The sequence below is a fragment of the Oryzias latipes genome, chromosome 8, assembly GCF_002234675.1.
Source record: "Oryzias latipes chromosome 8, ASM223467v1".
Lineage (NCBI taxonomy): Eukaryota > Metazoa > Chordata > Actinopteri > Beloniformes > Adrianichthyidae > Oryzias > Oryzias latipes.
The window spans coordinates 10,050,025-10,075,744 of NC_019866.2; the positions used below are offsets into that span (position 1 = coordinate 10,050,025).

Consider the following 25,720-nt stretch of genomic DNA (forward strand, 5'->3'; position numbering starts at 1 on the left):
CACATATGGACACAAAAAAGGATGGAAAAAAAGACCAAAATTGACATTTATATATAAAGATGCATTTATGTATATCATTTATTTTTATTTTAGGAGATTGATGCAACAGGAGCCATGAGTGACACAAATAAAAACAGCAACTATGCATCTTGTGCAAAGATCCGCCCACCTGATCTGTCCAAAAGCGTCTTGAACTCGAACTTTTTTAATCCAATGGCTCATATGAGAGTTGGCCATATCATTTTGACATGCATACAAAAATACTGACTGTGTTTCCTCAGCTTGCACAACTTAAGAGGCAAAGGTGAATGGGAAAGGCGTTGGCACTTAGCAATACAGGGGATAAAAGGGGGAGTGGGGGTGTAGCCATTGCACTAGTGATGAAAATCAAGCTTCACAGCAGTGATGTTTTTGTTCTGTATATGTCGGATCTATGTGTTCAAAACTGTGGTGAAGTATAATATTTTGTAGAAAGACATCTTCCAACATCTGTCGATTGACAAAAGTTATTTCTTCAGCAAATATGTCTGAACAAAAGTAATATTTACTTAACGGGACAAATGTGGGCAAACTTACATAGCCACTTTATAAAGATAAAGATGAGGCTGGAAAAAGGGCTTTAGGGGGGGAAGTCTTTGAGTGGTGGCAACTTTTGGATTTTCCCCATATATGGCACATTGAGTCCCCCAACAAAAACCTGTACTGTAAATGACTTGGATTATGAGTTCCAGCTGTGACCAGCATCAGCCCAGACTGCCGGGTGGTCCCTTTTTTGTGTCGGCATCAGCCACAACCTCTTACCTTACTACCGGTAATTATCAACCACTGCTTTCTTCTTCTGGCAAGTCAGAAAAAGCAAGAAAACGAAGCCTGTCGTTTCACATTCTTCAACTTTTCATGTTAGATTTTTTTATATAGAGATTGCATATTAGAAAAGAAAAATAAGGCCGCCCAAAGAAATATATTGTACTGAGCAAATAATGTCTTACAGTATGCATACATCATCACGGATGTTTACGATTCGACTTAATGGGGTTTTTATTTCTGGGTTACCAGCAGCTAATGCTTGCCTTTGTAAAACAAAAACAAGTGTGTGCAAATTATTTCACTACAATATGAGGCACTGTCTCATAAAAAAAGGACTCTGAAATAGATGCTCTAAATATTACAGAAAAATAAAACATCTACCCGGGGTTCCACAGTGGTGTGATACTTCCAAACTCGGCTGGAGAGTCCTCTGATCATTCCAGCAAAGCTCAAACACTGTAATGTGTCAGTAGTTCTAAAGTAAGAGTAGATTTACGTGGTTGACTTGTCCTGTGGTTTTCTGGCTCATTTTAACCATTGATGGTGGGGTTTGTTCCGTGCACATGACCCTGTACAAAATATGTGGAAAACATCTAAAGGTATTAACGCTGCTTTTGTCAGGTGAAGCAGACCAGGCATCTGACCAGCATTACAGGACACTTAGTTTTTCTTCTCATCTCGACTGTTTCCTGTTGGACAAAAAGGATTGAAAAATTAATACTCCAAAATAATGTCAAATTCTAAACGCTTAGCACAAGTAACACTTTTTTAAATCTGCATTATCAATTGGATTATCCTTAATCTGAGGTGCCGGAGTGTCACAGTTATTTTCACAGACCTGCTGCTGAGCCCGTGTGCTGGTCGAACACGTGAGTGATGGAGAATCGAGACACCATGAAGCGGTTAAGTGTCGCAGCAGCAGGTTTAGGAGCCTCTGGGCTGCTGGTGATCGATGAGGCTGGAGGGGCGGGTTCAGGGTCACTATGGGGTGAAGATGGACTGCTCCCAAAGAACTCCTCATTTTCCCATTTGCAGCTCCCACCTGTGTGTGCAAATGTTAAAACACACCGTCATAAGTGTGGGATTAACAGAACCCGGATTACAGTAACTGGTTTTCAGTTTTCTCACCTTCATCTGAGATTTTTAAACTTATTTCTTTATAAGCACAGAAAGAATCGCAGAGTTGTGTATCAAGCTCAGACTCTGAAGATTCCTGTTGACCTTCCTCTGCGTCTGAGGAAAGGGGAAAGTCAGCCAGCTCTCCAGTGGGACTCTCCTGGAAGTCATGGAGAATGGTCAAACCATCACGTCGTTAAGGGGTACAACTTTTTCAAGCAAAATATATCCTACCTGGTCAAAAAGGTATACGGTCACATCATCAAAAAAGGACACGGCTTTCTTCTTCCTCTCCAACTCATCACAGAAGGACTGTGTGAGTAGAGTGGGCATCTTCAGGAGGCTGCGCAGGTGTCTCGCCCGGCTGCAGTCACTTACCACCACTGGTACTGTGCTAATATCCTCTTCACTCTCCTCGCTGTCTTCATTTTGGATATTGTATGTCCTCAGCTCTTCATCAGACTCGCTGTCATCACTGTCTTCTTCGTCTTCCCCCACTTCCAGAGGAGCTCTTACATCTTCTCCGCAGAGCTCCAACAGGGACGAAGAAGTGGAGAGGTCATGGGGACTGTTGTTTTCTTCATACAGGCTGTCACATTCCTCTGCATCTATGTCCTCAAAGTCTTCCTCGTTTATTCTCACACACTCCCTTGTGTCCTCAGCCTCTTCACTGGCATGATTGTAATCAGACAACTCCTCCTCCTCTGTGGATCTGTCACCAGTTTTACCATCTTCATGGGGCTCCTTTCTGCAATCATTTATCGTGCATCCAGATGACTGCACAGCTGAGCAGTTCTCTCCTCTCCTGCTCCAATCATCGTGGTTTGCTGAGGAGTTCTGGACAGTTGAAGAATTTTCTGAGCCAACGCAGGAACTGAGCTCTGAGGCTGGCTCGTCCCCTGAATGCTCGGTCTCCAAGCCAAGATCATCATCTGCAGGTGCAGACTCTTTGGTCAGACACCCACCCATCTGTGGAGGAAATGGTGACAGCATGGACAACCCAGGGTCGGGAAAAGAGTGGGGTGAAGGACAGTCAGTCTCTGAGAGATTCACTATAACACAACTTTTGATGGCCCTCAGATTTATTACATTTTTCTCACTGACATGCTTTTCAGCAGAATGGTCTCCTGAAAAGCTTTCAGCAGGGCAGGAGTGCTTTCTTGAGCCTGCAAACGGCTTGCTGCCTTCCTCGTGAGGACTCTTCTCACACTCCGTATCATAATCAGAAAAATAAGCTGAGTCCCTGCATGGGTTTTTGCCAGCCATGCCTTTCACATGCATCTGTGAGAAATTTATAGATGTGCAGACAAATTGTCCTAAACCCACCTGCTGCATGACTGCAGGATCTCCGCCCAGAATGGGGCTCATCTCACCTCCTATGGGGTCCCCGAGCTCTTTAAAGAAAAACTCTGGCGACTCGTTGTTTTCTGTGTCATAGCCGCTGTCCAGAGATTTGGGAAAGATGGGGTTACCAAACGGATCAGGGCTGAACGTCTGGTCGTAAGAGCTTCCCATGGATGACAGAGGATTAATGGTGTCCATTGAATCAGGACTTCTCTCTGGATTCTTCTTTGGGGTCAGCTCCTCCTCCTCTTCTATTTCGGCATAGTCGAGGTTAAAGTCTGCAAAGATCCCTGATGTAATGTCAGCGAGGTCGTTCTCATCTCCACTGCAATCCCCAAGCTCAACCATGCAACTGCTGGAGTTTCTGACCCCTAAAACTCTGCTGCCGTCTGATAATTCCGGATAATCGAGTCTCATGTCATCCAGATCCACAGACAGCCTTGCTGGAACCCCCTTCCAAAAGTAACCCCTCCTGTTTGACAAGACCTCTGCTTTACCGCTGGGATGTTCCATCATCGAGCACGGAGTCTTTAGAAAGGTTTCCGCAGGTCTCATCTCACGATACATCATGTCTTTATCAAGCAGTGATTGCTTTTTATATTCCCCCTCCAGTTGCTCTGCAGCCCTGGAATTTATGCTGGAGCTGCTGAGAGAATTATCACTTTGCAAGCGATCTACATTTAAACACCTTTCCAATTGAGTTCCTTCCTCCTCTTTGTGACATAAGTGAATATATGGGCCTATTCCAGCTGGTTTACAAGACTCTCCTCCTGTGTTCTCCATTGGAGAAAGGGGCTTAGAGCTGTGGAAGGTTTTTGTGGTGGCCTTGGTCAGAGACCATAGTTCTGTTGAGTTTGGTTGAAAGTTCAAGTAGCTGTCATACCCACTGCCGGCCTGCTGGCTGTCAAAGCTCAGGCTGTTATTGTTTGCGGAGTGGTTTGAGATCCAGTTAGTGGCCTCCGCTTCGGAGTATAAGTCATCCTCTGTCTCTCCACTTCGCCGACGACCCAACAGCAGCCCGTCGCCCATTTCTACATCTACGTCAAGGTGGGGAACAACAGGCAGGGTCTTTCTGAGAGTCATATCAACACTTGTTTCATTAGCTGAGCCAAAAACTGAGCTCCTTTCAAGGTACGGATCGCAGAAGCCTAAGCTGGGGCTGCTAACCGCTTGAGATAGACTTCGAGGGTTTTCCAATCGACCTTCTGATTGGTCGAAGTTTGAACGTGAGTCGTGCAGTACTTCAAGAGAGGACTGGCAGTGTGTTTTGTTCACTGTATACCCAGAGTAGGTGGTTTCACTGCATCTGGGTGAGAGACAAGTATCAGACAGGCTTAAGCTTATAGGACTGGTGCTAGATGGGTGTTTAAGCTGTGGCTGCAGAGTTGGCTGCATAGTGGGGCTTAGATCCAAATCATAAGCATTGGATTCTCTGTTTTCAGCAGTGGACCAGTAAGATTTTGGCATTGATGGATTCTCGGACGATAACCTGCAGTTGATGGCTTTGGGTCCGGGGCTATTTTCTGCTTTACTGTCATCTAGTTTTATATTGCACTGCACAGGCTCCTCTATGCGAATGTAGTACTCGCTGCTTACTGAGGGGCTATGAGCACTCAACACTGGAACAACAGCCATGTGCTCCGGTTTATAATATGAAGGGGAAATGCTTGAGGTCAGGGTTTCAGTCCCGCAGCCTTCTAAGGGGTGCCTCCTGCTTGAGTAGTAAATGTCCTGGTAGTGTGGGTTCCCCTGGCCCAGTGGTCCACTGGTGTATGAGGAGCAGTAAGGCTGTTCGCTGTGGGCCTGCTCCCACTTGTACTCAAAGTTTAGACCATGGCTTGTTTCTGTGACAGTCAGCAGATCATCACCTGTGTCGGACGGAAAGCTGTCGGAGAAGCCCTCCAGGAGGGGAAAGGACGACGAGGCAGAGGAGGCCAGCTCCACTGCTTGAGTTTGCTCTGCAATGGAAACCCCAGCAGATGCAGGTTTGGGGGTGAGGACTGGAGTTGTGGATGCAGCTGTGTGGGCGGGGCTGCACAGCAAGTTGGGTTTCAAAGCGTTCCAGCGTAGCTCAAAGTCTTCCTCGGCTTCGCTGGAGCCTTTGGCGCACAAGTACGTCACCAGAAGATGCACCTCTTTGCTGCTGGGTCTGAGCTCTGGCTGCAGCCAGCAGAACTGCATAACCTCATACCTAAAAAAAAAGAAAAAAAATTAATGACTCCCATAGCAGGCTTTTTGTCACAAAAAAGCTGGTCAGCATGTTTCACCACTCAATAGATGACATAAATAGGTTAAATATTGACTTCAGGTAAAGAATGAAACACTAATTTTAGCCTTTAAAATAAAAGGTGGATGAGCTGATTCAACTCTGATCGATTCCATGGCCTCATAAACGACAGGGACAAAATTATTTTACACTTTGAAAGAAAAATACACCATAAGCTGATTTTATAAACCAGACAAGCTAAAGGGTCATCATTTTTTTTTGAAGAGGATGAGTGAAAAAGCACGCCTCACCAGCGGTCAGATAGCGGGAGCTCAAGCTGAGGTTTAGGTAGTTTAAGCTGCTGCTCCTTCACGGCGTAAGTCAACACCTGTCTGTCAGAATACTGTCTGTACGGCTGGCTTCCAAGCTCAAACAGCTCCCACAAAGTCACCCCTAATGACCTGCAACAAGAAAAAACTGTCGGTATGCTCCTAAACCAAATAGGGTCAAAAAAATAATTTAAAAAAAGACATTTTACCATATATTACTACTTTTGGTTTGATCCACAACCAGCAGGTTTCCATGAACCTCATCTATGAGCTCTGGTGCGATCCAGCGCAGTGGCACCCATATCTGGTCTTGTGTTATATAATAGTCATCCTATTAGAAGCCATCATATAACTTTATGTTACTGCTTGAGGGAATCATAGAAAGTGATCCAATATTTCTCAAAGGCAGACCTTGAATTGGCTGTGAGAAAGCCCGTAGTCTCCAATCTTCACTGACATTTCTGAGGTGAGCAGGCAGTTTCGCAGGGCCAGGTCACTTTGGTAATGAGAAAAAAATCTGAGATTAAAAGGAATTTGAAAACTGTTGGAAAAGGCATGTCAAATATTTTAACAGAATTTATGGAAATTGCCACATTCTATTTTTTATAAAGAAACGTATTGTCAATTGGGTGTAATTCACGAGTTACACCCCATTGACCCGTCTTTTTGGCCTTCAGAAATGAGAAGGATTTCTCACAATACTTTGAACAAATTTAAGATAATTAATATTGTTAGAAATACTGTTTTTAAATATCTCTTAATCTAATGCTCATGTTTAAACCGAAATCAAAGTTTTATCTGAAAAACTTCTTCTGTAACGTAAAGATTTGAGACCATAATACTTTTTTTATACCATATCTTGCAATAAATACTGTTTAACGACAGATGATGCTTATTTTTTAAAGTCAGCAATTACACAAAAAGTCAAGAAACTGATCACAGCAAATGCAATTAAGCAGTTTTTTTTACCACAATAATAAAAATGTCCAAAATAAATTAAAAAAATATGAAAATTTACATGTAAAAGTTGTCATTTTCTGATTGCTGGGCCTGACGTCAGTGTATGATTGAGTGAAAGGGGCACGCCCCCAGCAACAAAATCACTGATGCTGGAGTTTGCATTACACACTCAGGCAGCACCAGGATGTTGTTTCTGGGACCAGCCAGTAGGGGGCGCAGAGAACATTTGAGCAGATGCTCCTATTAACCACATTAACCATGAAAGTGAGCTGAGCAGGCTGATGCAATTTACCTGTGGATAAAGTTGTACTTGTGGAGATGCAGAAGCCCTGAAGCAATGTCACACGCCATCTTCTGAAGGATCAAAGTGTCGGGAGTTTCAGAATCGGCAGCCTGGCAGCTGCGGAGGTATGTTTTCAGATCACCCTGACAGGAAGAAATGATGTGTGAGTCGCTGTGATCTACACACACACACACAAACACACACACACACACACACAGCAGAAGTAAATCTGATATGAGGAGGAGAATACTGAGGATTGTTTCCCACCAGAGGGCAAAACTCCATGACCAGCAGATAAGGAGTGACTTCTAAACACTGGGAAAGGCATTGGAGGAGGGCAGGATGCTGGAGAGTTCTGGAAGAGCAGTCATTTTTTTAATCATTTAGGCAATTTCCATATCATTGGATGAATTCAAGTTCTATCTTTTGATCTATCTATTATTGACGTTTCAGCAGACTCACTGGTATGGCTGGTTCTCCTCAAGAAATTGCATTTGGTCCTGGACACTGGAGCTGGCCTTCAGCTCTTTCACCACTACCTGGACGGAGTTAAGGCCCGCACTGACTTCACCCAGCAGAACCTGCAGGATTGCACAGTAGAGATAAGCTTTCCTCCAATTAGGTTAGAATTAATCACAAACGGCATATGGGCAAACGTAAAACCAACATAAAATATCAAACATGGACCCAAAAAAAGTTAGAATGCTAGAGAGGACAGTGTTTAGGACACATGTAAAGGAGTCTACTGTAACTTGTTATCCCCCTCTGGCAGAATGGACAGCAGAGGCAAAGAGAGGCTGTTTAACCCCACATTCCACCAAGAGTGGGAAACATCTGACAACAGGAAATGCATTCAACTCTGTTTTTAAAAATAACTGAATGTCGTTTTACATTAAAAATATTTGCACTAAAGAAAAGTTAGATTTTTTTTCTAGAAAAGCAACAAAAATAAATTGACTTTTTACCCTTCCGAACCACCCATGTCCAATCTCCTTTAGATACAGCAGACTGTGACGACTGAGGTCTGATGATTTCAGCAGCTGGACTGAAAGGAAGCAAGAAAAAGACATAATGATAGATCAAAATAGACGAGGTCTAACTGAAGAAAAAAATTGAGATTAAAGAGGAAGCAAAACTCCAACCTAAATAACCCTACATCATCTTCGAATAAATTAGCTTTAACTGAAGAGAAGCCACACGATTTTTCCTTCTTGTTAGATGAAATCAAGCTGCACACTAAATGAAATACCTCCACAGATCCTCATAGTTCAAAAATCGGGGTTTTGATGGTGAGCGGAGAGCGGGTGATGATGGCCCAGGGGAGCACCCGGCCACTCTCAGCACCATGACGGGGCCCCAGACCCCGGCAGAGGTGACGCTCTGGTTCGGAGTGTGAGAACGGAGAAGCCGTGGCCCTCGCTCCAGTCCCAGGCGTGAGAAAGAATCCTCAGTCACAGAGCGTATGTGAGAGCCTCTACAGGATTTAACCCTCCAAGCCCTTGAACAGCTGAACAAGCTCACCATGCTGCCTCTCTCCATCTGAACCGAGCTCATGCTCCAGTTGGAACATACACAAACATGCATATGGGCCATCTGAAAGTCTTTCCAGCTGTTGCTGCCCTGCATCTTCACTGCTTTAAATCTAAAGAAAACTTTAAAATGTTTCCAATCAAAGTTTTGAAGAATCATTCTGCCAAACAAAAACGTTCTAGACATGCATCCTGCCTGGTGCGACCAACAAGCATGATGGAAGCATGCTGTTTGACACACCAGCTCTATCTGCAGCTTATAGACATCCAGTAATGACATAAGGACCACATAATACTCCCCTGTCACCCAGGACAGCAGCATTCCTCAGCCAAACATGACACAAACGCTGCTCTGTCCGATGCAAAAGAGATCTCTGTCAGACACACTCGCCACCCTTATCTCTGACTGCCCCCCCTGCATTTAGGTCCGGGTGCATGCCACCACCCTTACCCCATCTCTTCTCATTCTGTCACAGACCCCTCACTGTATTCCACTCCTAATGCCAGTCCTCCGCTTGTGCGTTCCTCGGACGCTTCGGTCTGGCCTTATGCTCCCCCACCAGCCAGAAGGCCTAAAACAGAGCCATTGTTCGGGTCACTTACTCGCGCGCTCACGTTGTGGTTCCTGGTACACAGCTCACCAAATGCACAGACACAGAAACCTACAGCCGCACAAAGACGTGGGCCCCTGGAATGATGGGGCAGAGGTTGTCACGGCGATAACATGGCCCACACTTCTCCAACCACTCATTCTGATGTTTCTTTGAATGTGGAATGTGTGTATTCTTACTAATGGCAAAGAAGACGGTACAGTCCATCTTCTCTAGTGCATCAGGCCTTTGTAGTGAGTGACGCTTTACATGAGTCTCTTAACAAAACATGCAAACAAAACTATCAGATCAATGGCAGCCTGTGCTTTGTCCACAATGATGTAAAATTCATGCTTGATTCACAGAGAAAACTGTCATAATTTGTGTTTTAGTTTAAGTTAAAGTGTGCACGTCGATGCAACTCCAAGGCCTGTTTGTTTACTGTAAACATGGTGGTGAGGACATGGATAATTGATGGCACGTGCACAGTATTCAAATGATTGAAGGACTTTCTATAAAATATGGTTAAAGAAAAGCTGTGGAACAAGGCATTGCTGAATTGTTGCCTTAAACTAGTAATCTATTACCTATGTCTAATCAGTTAATATAGTATTTATATATATCTGCTTCAAATCTAGAAGATTTGGAGGAACTTAAGAACAACAGTTAGACAGCCTTTTTTTTCTTTCACTCTCCCGGTATTTCCTGTTTGTTCGTTTCTCACCCTGCAACACCTGGACCAATCGCAACTCCGTAGCAGTGGGGGGCGGTGAGGAGGGCAGTGATTGGCTCCTAGCCTTTGGCAACCTCGTCCAATCACTGCTGGCCCCCTCATCCTGGGATGCTGAGCAGCAGCCTGACTACACGGCCAGCCAATGAGTCATGCAGGGGTGAGGCACACAGAGCCCCCAGATATGGCTCACAATATAATCATGTCCCATAAATAAATGTATGGGCACATTGTTATGGTGCGGATGTACATTACACAGCTGACATGCTTATATATGGATGTGTTTAAATGTGGTCACTACGGGCTGATTGTGTTGGACTAGCTTACAGACTTAAACTGTGCAGCACTGCAATAAATCGGCTTCTGTTAGCAACCTGTGATATTCCCTTCTTTACAAAGAGATTAAGATGGTGGAGAAATGTACGACAGGTTCTTTTATTTAGGCTAAAAACCGCATAATCATAATTAAATGACCACTGGGAACGCTTTGAAAATGGATCAATAGTTGATTGGAGTGGGGACTTTAAATGCATTTCATTTCAGGTTGCTTACTGGGGATTAAAATGGTATTTTGCTAGAAGTTTTTAATTTTTTATTATCCAAGCAAGTAATTATTTACTAGTTTAAATTAGTTGTGGGGAGATTTTACACATGAACACAAATATCATCGTTAGTTTTTTTTTTACCTTTAACTCGCATAATTTCATACATTTTTAGGTAAAAAATAAGGTGTATCTCTGTCTTTCATAAAAAAAAGTTATATGGGGGTTATGTGTAAACTAGGCCTTTGCCTAAAATATGCTTAAATGATGTATTACTATTTGCAGCTGATAAACAGAAAAAAAAACAATTTTTAAGAATTTGTTTTATTGTGTTGATGGTGTTCTTACTGGATCTGCCAGGCTGTTTGGAGACGGGCAGAGAAACCTCGGTGAGGGGAAGGATGTAAACCTCAGGGCCATTCTGGGAGGACGGCGAGGCCAGTGCAGACAGGTCTGCATGGTACCCATCTCCCTCGGTGTTGTCGAATTCCTAGTGCACGGACATACACTGTGATTAGTCACTCACTCACAGCTCTTTATACACAGACAGGCAGGGAGACGGGTCTTCAACTGTGGGACCATTCAGACGCACAGAGGGACACCCACGTACCCATATACATAAGTCGTATAGATTACAGGGGGCATTGAGGGGCTAACAGCAGATGCTGTGAGAAGCGCAGGCAGGCAGATGTACACAGCTATTGTCTACACAAAGCTTCTCTGTCTGGTCTCTGCTGCTCATAAATATATGCACTTACAGCAGTCTTGAATAATAAATGTTAACAATGCACTATTCAGGGCGGGGTTTAATATGTGCAACTTTAAAAAGGCAGTTTAAGTAACAGTTGACTTGAAGTTGAAATGCCCCTATTTTAGTAGAACACATGGTGTTTCCATTTATTGTTCTGAAATTGAAAAGTAATAAAAAAAACATCAACATTTCCTGTACATTTATGAAAAAACAATAGCTATCTGGTCAATATTTCTTTTAAATGAAAGACAGCTGTGAACAAAAAGGTGTGACTGTATTTCCCCACATATGCCACAAACTCTGATTGATCCAGTTTAAAAATAAAACTCTTACTATAAGGCACAGGGATATGGTATGTAGGCAATTTAAGTGTTATAGTGATGTTTTGTTTTAACCCTTTCAGCTAAAACATTCAAATCTCCTCTGTCATTATCAGCCTGCTTGTTTTTATGCACTGTTGTCGGCACATGGATTAGCCTTCAGGGTGATGAAAAACTAAGACGCCACACAGACAGCTAAAAGACACAGAACAGTAAACCAGAAAAACTGCTTCTTCTGTCTTCAAACAGCTCAGTGGTTTCCACAGTCCAGACATTTCAGACATTGTAGGGTTTTTTTTTTTAAAAGAAACATTCTTTTTTTTCATAAAATACTTTGTTTGGTTTATTAGTTCTTTACATGATCTTTCACAAAAGCAGGTCATGTGTTATTTCTTATTGCCAAATTTTGTGTTAAATATGTTTACCATATCCCCTCATCTTTCTGTGAAACAGTTTTTGATTTATTACTTTTAATTTGTTCAAGCATCTGTAACTCTTATGAAACCACATAAATTATTGTGTTCAATAGTTGATGCTAAGATTTGAAAAGTAGAAAGTCTGTCCCCTTCTGTCACCTTACAGCAAACCTTTAAGCTAATCACAGCAAGTATTTGTCCTCACAGATCTTCTGGTTTTCTGTGTCTTGGGAGGACACTCCAAAACGGGTTCCAGCTTCTTTCTCAAAATATTTAAGAACAACTGTTTAAAATTTCAATTAAGTCATGAAAACATTAGAATAAAAGCTTAATAGTTCTGCAATTGACTATAATTCATGCTTTAAATACTGTTATTTAAATGGTATGTGTATTAACAATTTTGTTACACTGTTGCTACGAAAAATGCTATATAAAAGTATTGGGGGGGAAAATCAGTGTTATTCTACATATATAAAAACATTAATTTGTATTCTGTGTTCAGTAACAGAAGCTGGATTGTGTCACTGGTAAACTGTTTTGACAAACTTTTTCAGAAAGTTTGAAATATGACTTCTGTGTGTTAGATGGTTTAAGAAGAGGCTCTTCTGTTGAGGAAGCTGAACCACTTTGTAATTAAAACCTGGAACAACGATTTACAAACTCACAGATTCCACCTCTGCAACTTCTAAACCAAAGAGGAAATATTTTCTAGAATATGGAGGGGAGTTTTTGTTCAGTGTAAAGTACAATACAATGCTAAGCAATTTTGCAAATGTTCTTTAAGTTTGAACTTCCAAAAGCTTGAAGCTTTTCATTTTCTTCTATTCTCTTATCAGGTTATGCCCCTCAAGGTTTTTTTTTTCTTTTTCTAACTTTATCACAATTCTCTGATTCAACAGTGATTCTTTCTGCAGCAATCCAAAAACAAAAATTCTCCATTTTCCAGATGCATCAGAGTGTGGAATGGAAAATGCCCACACCCAGTGTTTAGTATAAAAGAATAAATTGTCCAATTGTTGTTAAAGGTTGCAGAGATATTCAGCTGTAACCTCCTGCAGCTGCAGCGTTGTCCCAGCAACTGCACCAGCATCCTAACACTGGCATATCACTGCATTTATCCTGAAAGGACAAAGCCCAACTCCTCAGCTTGTGCCACTTTGAGGATGTTTTGTGATATCTCTGCAGAGCAACTGGACTATTAAATAAAAAAAGAGGATCTGAACATGCCGGAGGTTAGTGTTGTCTTTGAGGCAGTCCTCTACGGGGTCAGCTGTAGTTCACAGGAGCGAAGAGATCACTTGGTCACACTGACGAGCAAATCAGCTGACGGCCTCATCATCAAGCTGTCTGCACATCTTTAAAGCTTACCCTTCACATAATGAGAGCACCTCAGGAGTCAGACTTGGTGAGACCTGCCCATGCCCCCCACCCCCACCCCCCAAACCAACGTGCTGCTGCCTTTTAAAAGGCTTTAACAACAATCTACAAGCTCACAGCATGAAGTTGTGCAGCATGTGAACTCACCGCTGGATCCTCAGCCGGAGATCAGTCATTGATCGGTCAATTTCCTACTGCATTCAAGGCCTCCCCAGCTATCTATATGTGTGCATTATGAAGTTTAACTTTGCCATGCAATCCTAACAGGAGGAAGTTGGTGTACACGCTTTAAACTGCTTCATATTTGCTTAAAGGAACAAATAACAAACCCTAATCTCCCCAGTACAGTTTGATCATTCATTCATTAATAAACTACAGGCGACACCTTTTGATTTTATGATTTCTATTTTTTGACCATTTTTTTTAAAGTTAAAGTAAACTAGTTTTGCTAAAAGAGAACATGTTGAAACAGTGAAACTGCTCTTTTTTTTTTGCATCTTCTTGTTGTAAAAATGTTTTACTTTTGAAATCCATTTAAAAGAGGACAGAAATCCTAATATAATGCTTCATTTTTATCTGCAATACCAAGTGGTGCTTTGCTACACAACATAGCAGCTTTCCACTATAAGCAAAAGCAAACCAAAAGAAATCTGGTTCAAAGAGTAGGCTGTACGTCACCAACATCTGAATGCCTCACTGTGTGTAGGTAAACGCATGTGGTGAAGCATTTTGTGTGTGCGCATAGGAATGTGTGTAGGTGTGTTTCTCATTCAGGGGAACCATCTGCCACTCCGTTCTGAGAGGAGTATGAAAGTGAGCACCTGGCTGTGAGTCAGCGCTGCATGGCTCCCAGGAGAGCCTTCAGTTTAGAAAGCACTTAATACCCGGCCTCACACTACGCGCTCCGGTACCAAAACAGAGATGAGGAGGAATAATGAAGCTTTTAGAGCAGTGCGTCTTTGCGGTCCCTCATGAATGCACATCTTACAAGTGTGCTGCTGAGTGATGAAGTTTTGGCAAAGAAAGACACAAGAAAACACAACCTTAACCCTTTTAAACGACTTTACCCTTTTCTGCTGCAGTCATTTAGTCTAATTTACCAAGAGCATACCCAAAACGAATCAGTCGTATCAAAATTCAAAGATACTGTTAAAGTTAGTCATCACTCTCCCTCCTGAAACCCTGCATTAGTGTCCTTGTTTAAAATATGAAGGATGTTTTCTTGCTACGTTTAAGACCTGAAAGACCCACTGCAAACTTTTGATCTATTGTAAAAGCGCCCCCAGTGGTCGTTTAAATATGATTATGCAGTTTTTTTAGAAAACTTAAAAATAAAAATAAAAAAATAAACTGTTTTCTAGAACATAGTTTCTGCTGAGTGGCATTAGTTCATCAAAAATTTTCCTCTAAATTGTGGGTGGGACTGTTTGCACAGAGCAAGCCTGGTACCCCCCCTTCCCCTCCCCATTCCTGAGAGATTGGTGAAATACTCAGAAATGGCATTTTAAGTTTAATTTTCTTTATAAATGTCCTCCAACATCATAAATTGAACACACACAAAAACGACAAAACATCTTTTTCATTGAAGTGGGTCTTTAAATGTACTAATGAATCGATTTTGGAGGACAAGTTCTGTGTAGGGATCTATGTGGGTAGTTAAATGAGACTAAACGAGGTGGGTTGTGTTTTGATGCATACTTCCATGTTTCATGACTCATTATACAGCTTCAGACGAGCCTGTAGAAAGCTACTACAGAGCAGATCATGTAGGCTGAGTGGCAGAAAGCTGGTGACACCTAGTTTCTGTCATTCTGCTCCTGCATTAACTCACACAAGAAATAAGCTCAGCTTTTGCTTGTTCCCTTTTTGATCAAACATCTGAAGTTTATTCTGTCAAACTGGCAGCGTTTTGGTGTAAGTCCTCAAAATGACCTGCAGCAGGCATGCCGTGGCTGCAGGGTTTCTGCTATGCCTCCCCCTCCTCACACTCGCCCCCCGTGTCAGTCGCTGTCACCCCCAGCAGCTTCTCAGTTCAGCTCTGATGTCCGACTCTGCATGACAGACTCCTGCTGGCAGGCGGCGGTAGCGTGGAGAGAGACTGTGCCAGCCTGAGACGGGTAGGATTAGTTTGAACGCTTGGATAAAACTGAAACAATCTAAACTGTTTTGAGTTAATAAGGAAGTTTGAAGAATTTTGAAATATAAGCTGATGTAAAATCCTAAATATTATTTATAATATAAAATTATTCTACCATGTCGAGGCTTTAAAGGCTTTTGAAATGAAACAAATTTCCCATTTTTCCCATTTTCAGACAAAATGTAAAGTTTGCTTTTGTCTTTAAAAGCGCTTTGACATTTGAACTGTTTTTTTTAAGTGTCTCAAATCTTTCAACACTGTTTGAAATTAAGCTCAGTTGTTTGAACTAGAGAACAGTGGCAGAAAACCGAAGCAGGACTACCTTCCACCTCCAGCTGGGGGCAGCATGAAGCTCACCTTGAAGCCGATGTCTCCCTTCTTACAGCAGAGGCAAGCCAACATGAGGAAGACGAAGGTGAAGAGGCCAGAGAAGGAGACGGCAACGACTGCTATAGAGGAAGGCCAAGACAGCTCGCTCAGGGGAGCCCCGTCTGCAACAAAGGAGGACAAAGGCAGAGAGGATGAGCTCCGACAGCTAACAGCAAGGTCATGCAGGAGATCGAAACAAAAAAAACAGTTTATACAGACACAGATTGTTTTTTGGCTTTTTCACTGTCAGCTTGATGGAAGAAATATGTCTTGTCATTGGCATCTTCTCTAGATTTTCAGTCATTTCTAAGGCGTTCTTGGGAAAACGAGCACTAAAGCAAGTGTCCTGCAAAGATTTGAAGCCACAAAAGTTATGTTGACCAAACACTAAAGAAAACAATGTTTTTAAAAAAGAAAAGTTTCACAAATTGTATAAAGTATGACTGATTCAGTTTGCTGCTACTTAAGAAGGTCAAAAAACTGTTTATGAAGAAGTCAAAGGATTTACAGCCTCCAACGTTCTGCCAAGATCAAAGAAAAGTGTGCTGATGGGTTTCAGAGAGAAAATCTCAGAGAATGCATGAGTAAACACGTAAGCACACACCTGAATAGGTTGTTCTCAGTGTGTGGCTTTTACTCTCTCTTTACATCCACACTAACAGGAAGCCACTTATGCTTTGCTTTTACAACACATGAAGCATTAGTCTTCAGTTATTTATCCATAGCTTGACAGAGATAATTTAATTTCTATCAAACTACTGTCTCAAGAGTTTTTGAAGAGCAATGAGAAAGGCTCTATGCTAGCTGAAGGTTCAGAGGCCCAAACCGAACATATAGACCTAGTTAGTGGCTTTTATAGGAGTATTATTTATCAATGTGAGCTCAGAATAATTCATAGTTTTACTTATTGCCAAACAGAATTAAATATCTGTATATATGTGGCTGCCCTGGGACACTAAAACAAAAAAAATGACATAGGAGGATGGAAATGTGACACAAATAAAGGGGATGATGCTGCACATTCAACTCAGCTTTAACAAATTACTTGTTGCAAATACATTCCACCTTAACAAAACCCTTTTTGGTAAAAAAAAACACTTTGCAGGGCTGCAACTTTGGGTTGTAACGCCGATTGAACTTTGTTTCTTTTCTTCCTTCAGGCCACAATAAAGAAAAAAATGTGTGTTTTCACTCCACAGAGAGCTTCAGCTCATCTCAATGCAAGGCAAACACTCACACTCGCAGGCGCTCACACACAAAGAAACAGGGGTCTAGTGCAGTTTGAAGCTACCATAGACTGGGATGGTTGTTTCCAGCTCAGTGGCTGAGACCCCAGTGGTGCTGACCCAGTTAGCTGCAGAGAACACGCTGTTCCAGACCTGACAGCTCTCCCGGTCCAAACAAAACAGCTCCAACCAAAGCTCGGCCCTAAGGTCAGGGCCGTGAGGCCGCCAAGCCTTGAAATGCTAACAGAGTGAAGCTGGTTCCATATTGAAACCTTGTTATGGATTATTGTCTTGTGATTACGGTTTGTATGTGTGGGAAGTGATCCGCCAAGACATCACCATGGTAACAGATATCTGGCAGAAGCTATATTCTTTTACATTTTGATGTGTGCAAGTTACCTGGAAAATGAAGACAATGAAAAGTCTAAAGTAAGACGCCCCCTTCTTTGCAGAGTGTGAGCACAGGGACACACAGGGCTTTAAAAAGTCCCCTTTTGACAATCTCATTTTCTTCTTTTTCTTTTACAAAAACTGAATTAAAATAGGTTTATTTCTTTTTTTTTTAATGTGATTTATTTGTTTATAATGAGCTGCAAATGAGAAGGAGGCTAAGTTTGCAGCATTTTTCTTTTCGAGTAGGAACTTTGAGAGCTTTTCTAACTCAAGGAACAATCACGTTAATGCTTCAGCAAGCAAAAGAAGGAACAAAAACTCCCCAGTGCTATTAATAAACAAGGAAATGCTATTAGAAAATGTCAAATCTCTGCAGTACTTGGAATATGCTCTCAGTTACTTCAGAAGTGTTGAACACTAGAAACACTTACAGAAACAAGGACTGTAAAAGACCTGAATATATGTAAAATTAATAAATGTGTCTATTTTGAATATTGTAATTTGTGACAGGACAAACAAAGTTAGGCTCCAGGTCATATTTGTATGGTAACTGTTTAGCAATTTTATTTTGAAGGAACCAGACAAATGATTGGACACTCAAATGGTGATTTAAACCTTCTGTACAATTCCAATTGAAAATAACTTGTGCACAAAAACTGATTGCACAATTTTTTTAATGTTGAAATGCCCCATTAATTACAATAAATTTTAATCTTTCTAAACAAAGATGTTTTAGGAAAAATAGAGAAAAACCTTATCTTTTTCTGTAAGGTTATAACTTTTAACACAAAGTCTGCTGAGGCAAAGATCTAAAAAAATGTCCTCATGAACAACAAGATGAGCTGCAACACTTGACAGTCATACAATACATTTATAGTGAAAATGTTAAGGTTTCTAAAATTCTTTCTAAATTTCACACTATAGCAAACATGTTTCTTTTCAAATGAACATGATTCAGATATGTTTCTCCTTTCCTAACAGAGTTGCTGCTAGTCTGAACCTTAAAAAATAGAAGACTCAGAGGGGAAGTATGTGGGGGAAGTGACATATTTCCTGTAAGAAGTGAAAGCGGCTTCAGGAAACCTGGTCTTTAGGATTGTTTTTCTAATATGTTTAGTAAAATTAAAAGAAGAAAAAAGTAAATATGTTACATCAGAAAATAAGCCAAACCTAGTCTGCAAAGAAAAGCTGCAGATTGACCTTTTGTCAGCATGTTTTATCTGAAGCTGAAAGCATTTTATGGCTTGTTTCAGCATAAAATGTGAATATATGAACTATTTATACAATTGATTCATTATTCTTTTGACTACTGGGATTTAAAGAAATGTTTAATAATGAAAAAAAATGCCAGCTGGCTCTTTGTTCATCAGACATACTGATAAGATCATACACATCATAACCAAAGGGTCTATATTCATAAGTGAGATATCTGAAGACCTCCACCCCTCTCCTCCTCCTCCTCCTCTTCCTCCTCTACTGTGGGAGGATCCGTACACTAAGCGACGACCCCAGTTTCTACATAAATATTTGAAAAGCGCACATTACTCCACCAGCTGTGCAGCAAAATGAAAATAAAGCACTTTAAGCCCCGCTCATACCAGCTTTATTAAAATGTTCTCTGCAGGACTGGAGGGAGAAATGGCGGTAAAGTCATCGAACCACTTTCACAATTCTGAGGGACGATGAAGAAATAAGGATAAATGAAGTGTCCACTGCTGCACTTCCTCAGTGTAAGTTGTGTCTGGGATTGAGACACAAAAGTGTATCATCTCACATAAAGCTACTAGAAAAATAAATAGCCATGATATATTTTTGTAGTGTTGCTGCCTCAAAAACAAAGGGAATGTTCAGCTTAATAGGAGTGCATTCAGGCAGAGACATAAGAGAAGCGTTGCGTTAAGCACACCCTCATAATTTTTTATGCAACATTATAAATAAAGCATTTGTTAGTGGGGGTTGGTGTTGTTGAAGGCAGCTAAAGTTTAAAATGTTTTCTGCGGTCTGGTACAGGCGATTAGCTTTAACATATCTGTTCCAAATGAGCAAAAGCATGAAGAGAAAACAAGGAGCAGAGTCAGACAATTTGTGATGTACAACCAAGAAAAAGGTCAGAATGTGCACATGCACATACAAAAAAATTAAAGTTGCACCTATAAAGTATAAAAGTTGTGCTATGCTGCAAGAAAAATACATATGGAACCTCTGCAAATGTCGAAAAAGATTAGAACGTGCACACTTAAACTTAGAAAACCTTTCTGTATTCTTTCTGTACACCATCCTCTACTCCTTAACCGTTCTTCTTTTTGTTGACAAGCTTTCTATGCTCATACACACACACACACACACACACACACGCACACACACACACACACACACACACACCAGCTCTTGCTTTTGACTGAAAGACCTGCAGAGTGGGCATTCTGCCAAGCCTCACACTGCAATCAAACTGTCGTTCAAAGAAATGGGCAGATGTAAAGATTTGAAGCCAATTTGTAACACATCAAATACAGAAATGCATTATGCATTATGTAACTTTGAATTTTGTACCGTGTTTGTTACCTACATGAAAAATCATGAAGCTACATCACAGAAACAAGCAAAAAATAATAATTCACAGCATAGCAGCATAAATAGAAGTGAAGGAGTCTTTTCTTTCACCTTGTCTTATGTCACGAAAACATAGAAATATCTGAGAACATGTGGAGAGCTAAAGAAAAGAGTCCGGCAGAGCAGAAAGCTCTCATAATCTCTGTGAGCATGCATTTACAGTTAGGACAGAGCTGCAGGGGCAAACACACTCCCCCATCTGCCCTGACTGTACACACACACACACATTTCTTATGGTTAAATGTGCTCTCTTCGGGTGCCGCTAAAATGTTACCATCAGTCACATAAAAAAACATTAATCACCACAATCTTAAAAAAAAAAAACACATTAAATTAACTAAAGAATACCAGCAACGTTTGCAGAAAAAGTTGCCTTCTTGCAAGCTAAGTATATTGATCCTCTGCTGCCTATGTGAATAAAATGCGTAGGATCAATTCAAGGGGTGAATCTATGACTAAATCAAGCACCATCTAAGAAGTTGTTTGAAATTAGTTGGTAAAGTGAAATGGGTAAAAGAACAAAACTAAGAGGGATGAACAGAAAGAGGGGAAAGAGTCAGCAGACGTATGCACAGATGTCAGACTCAGGAAGCATCGGGACAGCAGGGGGAAACAGTGTGACATGATTAATGGCAGGATATGGTATCTTCCACCAGCTAACTTCCTATCGGCTGCTCTCCAGTCATGCTCTGCAGATGGCAGAAAGATGTGCTGGTCTGCAGAGAGCAATGATAACATGTCATTAACTGGGACTGGAGACCCAAGGATCTGCATTCCATGTCATGTGTGTCTTCTGACAGCTCCAGCAATTCTCATTATCAGAGTGAAAGACTTAGCATCAACTCTTTCCACGCTGGAAAGATTCAAATTAAATGAAGAGGAAATTTATGAACTATGGAGTCCTATTCATTTGCATTTTGCAATGTGGATAGATCACTTGCAGCGTGAAGGAAATATAATTAAATAAATATCTCTCAAATGACAGAAAAACTGTTATCAGTTCATGCAGCTGCCAAACAGTCCTCGAATTTATGAAGTGAGACAATGTTAGAGTTAATCTCAGCGAGGGAACTTCGTCCCCGGCTCGAGGCTTCTGTTTGCAATAAAATCCAACACAGTTTACAGTCAAGGTCAAAGATATAAAAAAAAAAGATCAATGCCAGAAATCCTGCAAGAGCCATGAAGGTTTTATGACATCCATCTTCCTCTGCCTTTGCTTTCTTTACAAGTCCAGAGCAGAAGAAGAACATTCAATACATAATTGATCCAGCCAAGACCTACAGTTCCTAGAAAGTGGTCTGATCTATTAGCTGCACAAAAGGGCTCATTAGAAAATCACCTTATCATTTCCACACAAGCAACAATAAAATGTGTTTAAGTAGTAACCCCAATTCACAATTAACTCATTAAAATCTTCTAATTTTGAAGCAGTTTGATCAACCTTAACAGCCCTGACTGTTAATAATAACTCAACGGTAATCAACACTCAGTTGTGTGTCACAGGTATGAAGGCATCAGAATGAACCTAAACTTGTATATCACCAGAATTATCAATAGAGGGTACCTTTTTTTTAAGTTCACCAGGATGTGAAGTAATTCATATTTTTCTTTTATTGATCTTTGATTATTACAACTTTGGGAAAACAATGAAATTGTGCCAAGTGCTAAATGGTTTTGTCCTTGCAGAAGTGACATAGTAAAGCTCGGAAGTTCCAAGTTTTCTGCCAGCTGCACATCATTTTGAAATGCATGTCAAAGCCAGGATTTGACCACTCCAGGCCCTCGGGGGCCTCTTTTTATTTATTCTACATATCCTTCTTTGCTCATTACCTGGATCAGGTGTGTCCAGTCCATCAGAAGCTGCAAGTGCAGTTGGTTGCAGACGAAGTGCAGGAAAGCTTCTGTCAAGGCCTAAGATTTAAGATTATGCGCTTGAAGCGAAATTTAATGCTCAGATATTGTTTGTATGTTTGTTTGGAAAGAAACTAAAATTAAAAAAAACTTTATTTACAGACATAAACATATCTTCATCACAAAGCATCCCTTCTTTAGAAATTAAACTCTTCCTGCTTGTTGGATGCGGCAGAAAATCTTTCCAGGGGTTGGATCTTTTAAAATAAATTTAAATAAAAATGAAGTACTCCATGTTTCCCACCCTAAACAGCACAAGCAAAACCCTGTAAAAGGGAAGTGTAACACGAAATAAAAACAACTCCACAGCCAACAATTTCACTGAGACGTAAACTGTTCTTCTTCGCTGCCTAAATCCACTTCCGACGTATTCTAGTTTCTCCCCCGAGACACATTTCTGCAACTAAAGTGCTCACAGTTACGCGTGGAGAGATTAATAATCAAACAGTCTGTGGTGACTGGCTTATTCTGACTGAGTCAGTGGGAGGAGCTCTGACCGCATGTCAAGATCCCATTTTTAATATCATCTCCTCCCTGCCTCTCCATCACCTTGGTCACAGCCTGTAGGGGTGTGTCCCTGTGTACATGAACACGTGTACGTTTGTTCTGCTGCGTGCTAAATGGACATGTTACATGTTATGCATGAGTCCAAAAAAAAAAAAATCATGTCGTCTCATGTAAGCGTCAAGACGCCGTGCAGAACTTGCATTCTTCATTTCCACTGCAATCTTGTAGTGCCGCTTCCTCACACTTCAGCCTCTCATCTGTTCATCCTGACAGTAAGGCACCACATTCTAGATTTTCATGAACCCTTCGCACTCATGTTCTGGTATTGATGGAAGAGCTCTCCGCGGTGCTGAAGCAGGTGAAGGAGTCGGAGGAACCACACTGATGATGATCTGAATTTATGTTCATCCGCAGATTATTTAACAAAACATAAAAACATCAAACATAACAGGATGACCATTCTCCTCCGGCTTTGAGTGCATATGTGTGACTGTTTGCATGATTGTGTGTAGACTCAGAGCACATTGTGTTCTCACATAGCCCGAGGCATGAGGAGGGAGAGCAGCTTGAGGGATGCAGAGGTTTAAAAACAGCCTGACTATGAGCTTTGATGTTTGATATTTGTGTGCACAATAAACTCAACTGGAAAGCTCTGTGAAGATGGCGAAACAGTTGGGAAAATGTAAAGATGTGTTGCAATTGAGTGGCTTTTATTATTTTTTCTATTCACTTTCCCCTGTTGTCAAGGATTATGTGAGCATTTTTTTATATAGAAGATATAACAACTGAATAGCCTGGAAGTATCCTATCCGTTTTCGGGTTTCGGCATTTCTCTGTCCTCTGCTGGCCACTAGAATGATTGGCTCCCTCTCACACACCCCCCTCCATCGCCTTGGCAACACTGATTCTCAGTCCAATTACATGGAAGCAATAGGATCTATTGAGGTGATGCTCTTATTAGAAATATAGATCATTATGACAGGAGTGATGAGCCAGATCCCATCATTTACTTAAACAAGCACAGTCCTGCTTGCAGCACCCACTTCAACTAATCCTGGTCTGTCAGCGAGGCACAGACCATGTTTTGCTGCATAAAAAATGTCAGAAAATAGATTTTTTTTAGATTGATTCACAGAAAATTGGTTTCATATGAGAATATGTTGCCATTTGGCAAATAAGATCAGATTTAGGATTATTTTAATGGTTCAATGAGTACAGAAAATATTTTACAGCTTATATGTCCCCTGCATATCTATCATGTTTTTAACTTTTCTTGAGAATTGAACAGTATGTGTTGATTTGTTTTGTTGCTTTACAAAATTTCATATTTTCAGATCACACACAGGGATGAATGGAATGCAGCAAATGTCAATAGGGACGAGGGAAGGGAAAAGCTGCACAATAAGGGACTAGAGATCAAACTGAGTGCATGGGAAGGACGGTCAGAGCCTGAAACTTGAGAGGCACTGAGCTCACTGTCATCTGTATGCTCAGCACGTTGCACTCAGTGCTCAAACTCTCACCTTTTGCATGCAGATACTTCTTTTGCTCCAGTTTTTACCCAATAATGTGTGTGTGTTTGTGGTTCTATGTTCCTGAAGCACTGCAGCAACACCTGGGCTGGCCTTTACCATGAAGTCAATCACCCTGACTGACACCCATGGGGTTAACTGAATGCTGCAACCAACAGATCTGCAGCCTCCAACAGCAGAGCAGTGCACTGATCCCACATGCATGCATGTATCTACAGCTGCATGCAGATGTGGTGCAGATACGACTTCAACCATCCTGTCCCCAACCCCTGATGACCAAAACCATCTGACATCATGCCCTCTGGATTACAGAGAAACACTGCTGTGTTAATATTAGGGTTATTGACAGAAAACACATGTTTACAGCTATTTCGAGGTCCCTAAAGCTCTTACCTGTGTCAAAGTGGGAACTGAAGGCAAAGCTGGGATTGAAAAACGCTGAAGACATGACAGCCACATGAAGGGCAAAGACCATCCTCCTCGTTGCGCTGCAGAAGGTGTCAACTCCAAGCGGGAAAAGGGTGGACGACAGGGTCAAGAATGGATTCCTGACTCAGGTGCGCTCGCTGTTCAGATGGAAGCGTTGGTGCGCAGCATTTTCATATCGCCATCAAAAATCCCCTCCTTCTTCACCTTCACCTTCGCCCTCAGATTTGAATGAAGACGGGGACGGCCGCTGCCATTTAAACTCATCTGAGTTTGGAATCCCGAATTTTTACTGAATCCTCCCCGCTGATTCAGCGCACGGTCGAGCTGTCTGTAATTTATTTTGTGCGTAATTTGGATGTCATTAATCTGCTCCAAACGTTATCCGAACACGCCTTCTTTCTTTTCCTCTCCGCCCTGATCCACATCTCACATGTGAAGCATCAGCAGATCAGCTGCTGGATTGAAGCAGACGCTGCGTATTCGGGTTACCTCCTCAGTACGGAGCCTGAGCGACATTTCCACTGCGCGCAGGGACTTCCGCGTGCCTCTTTCAAAATAAAACACCATGGTGTAGTTTATGTTTTATTCCAAGCTCAATCAAATCCTATTCCGTTGCTTTTGTTATGTTTGTGTCACTTGACATGGTCAGACATAACTTAAACGTTATTGGTGAAGTGTTTTGATCCTGCCAGAACATCAGTGCATCAGATGTTGAGGGACTCTGGTGACCCCAGATTTTTCAGAGGCTGCAGGCCTTAAGTGGTGCATTCCTTTTACTTCCCTTGGCAATGTAATGGAAGGTGGGACCTGATGGTATATTTTTCCAGCACTGTCATCCACCAGATGCTCTGCATGCACTGGCGGATGTGCACAAATTGGGATGGTCTGGATTCCTCCCCTCAGCCCACATTAGAAGATCCCTGGCGGATGCCTTTTGTCTCCAACCTTTTAACACCAGAGATGTCACGGCGACACCTACATAACACACACTCTTTGACATACCAAACATTTTCAACGGTCAGCGTCATTCCAGTAGATTCTGAAATGGAGAAAAGCGGCATAGAGAACATCAACACTGGAGCATTGAAGGGTTAAATCAGGGTTGTCCAAACTCTAAGGTGGCCAGATTTGGTGGGGTGAAAATGTGTAAGGGTCAAATCAATCAGCCTGCATTGTTTTTGTTTTTATAAAATTATTAAATAAAAATAACTATTTAATGGAAATTTTATTGTAATGGCATGAGTTTAATTTTTTTAAGCTAATTTTTTTCACCAAAATTACAGTGAATTTCATATTTAAAAACCAT

At 41.5% G+C, this 25,720-nt stretch overlaps 1 protein-coding gene, 1 long non-coding RNA gene and 1 other non-coding gene across 5 annotated transcripts; 1 reads left to right on the forward strand and 2 right to left on the reverse strand.

Moving 5' to 3' along the window:
- Positions 1 to 52: 52 nt before the first annotated feature.
- Positions 53 to 24,976, reverse strand: LOC101169857 (serine/threonine-protein kinase LMTK1). 3 transcript variants are annotated; one of them, XM_020705271.2, is made up of 15 exons: positions 24,379 to 24,975; positions 15,795 to 15,928; positions 10,785 to 10,926; positions 8,011 to 8,090; positions 7,508 to 7,626; positions 7,313 to 7,400; positions 7,055 to 7,188; positions 6,214 to 6,298; positions 6,012 to 6,133; positions 5,785 to 5,934; positions 3,250 to 5,458; positions 2,158 to 2,892; positions 1,936 to 2,083; positions 1,646 to 1,849; positions 53 to 1,496 (listed from the first exon to the last, which is right to left on the reverse strand). In XM_020705271.2, exons 1-15 carry the CDS (start codon positions 24,458 to 24,460, stop codon positions 1,468 to 1,470), a joined length of 4,461 nt encoding a protein of 1,486 aa, XP_020560930.1. In that variant the 5' UTR covers positions 24,461 to 24,975; the 3' UTR covers positions 53 to 1,467. The 3 variants fall into 3 exon arrangements, with proteins under 3 accessions (XP_020560930.1, XP_004071689.1, XP_020560929.1); XM_004071641.4 differs by having other exon boundaries at positions 2,158 to 5,458; positions 24,379 to 24,976; XM_020705270.2 differs by lacking the exons at positions 10,785 to 10,926; positions 15,795 to 15,928; positions 24,379 to 24,975 and adding an exon at positions 8,295 to 8,923 and having other exon boundaries at positions 2,158 to 5,458.
- mir338-1 (microRNA 338-1) lies at positions 6,879 to 6,970 on the reverse strand. The gene has a single exon (NR_107123.1). It is a non-coding gene; the product is annotated as a microRNA 338-1 (primary transcript).
- Positions 14,837 to 17,002, forward strand: LOC111947751. Its single transcript, XR_002873683.1, has 2 exons — positions 14,837 to 15,417; positions 15,823 to 17,002. It is a non-coding gene; the product is annotated as an uncharacterized LOC111947751 (long non-coding RNA).
- Positions 24,977 to 25,720: the final 744 nt, after the last annotated feature.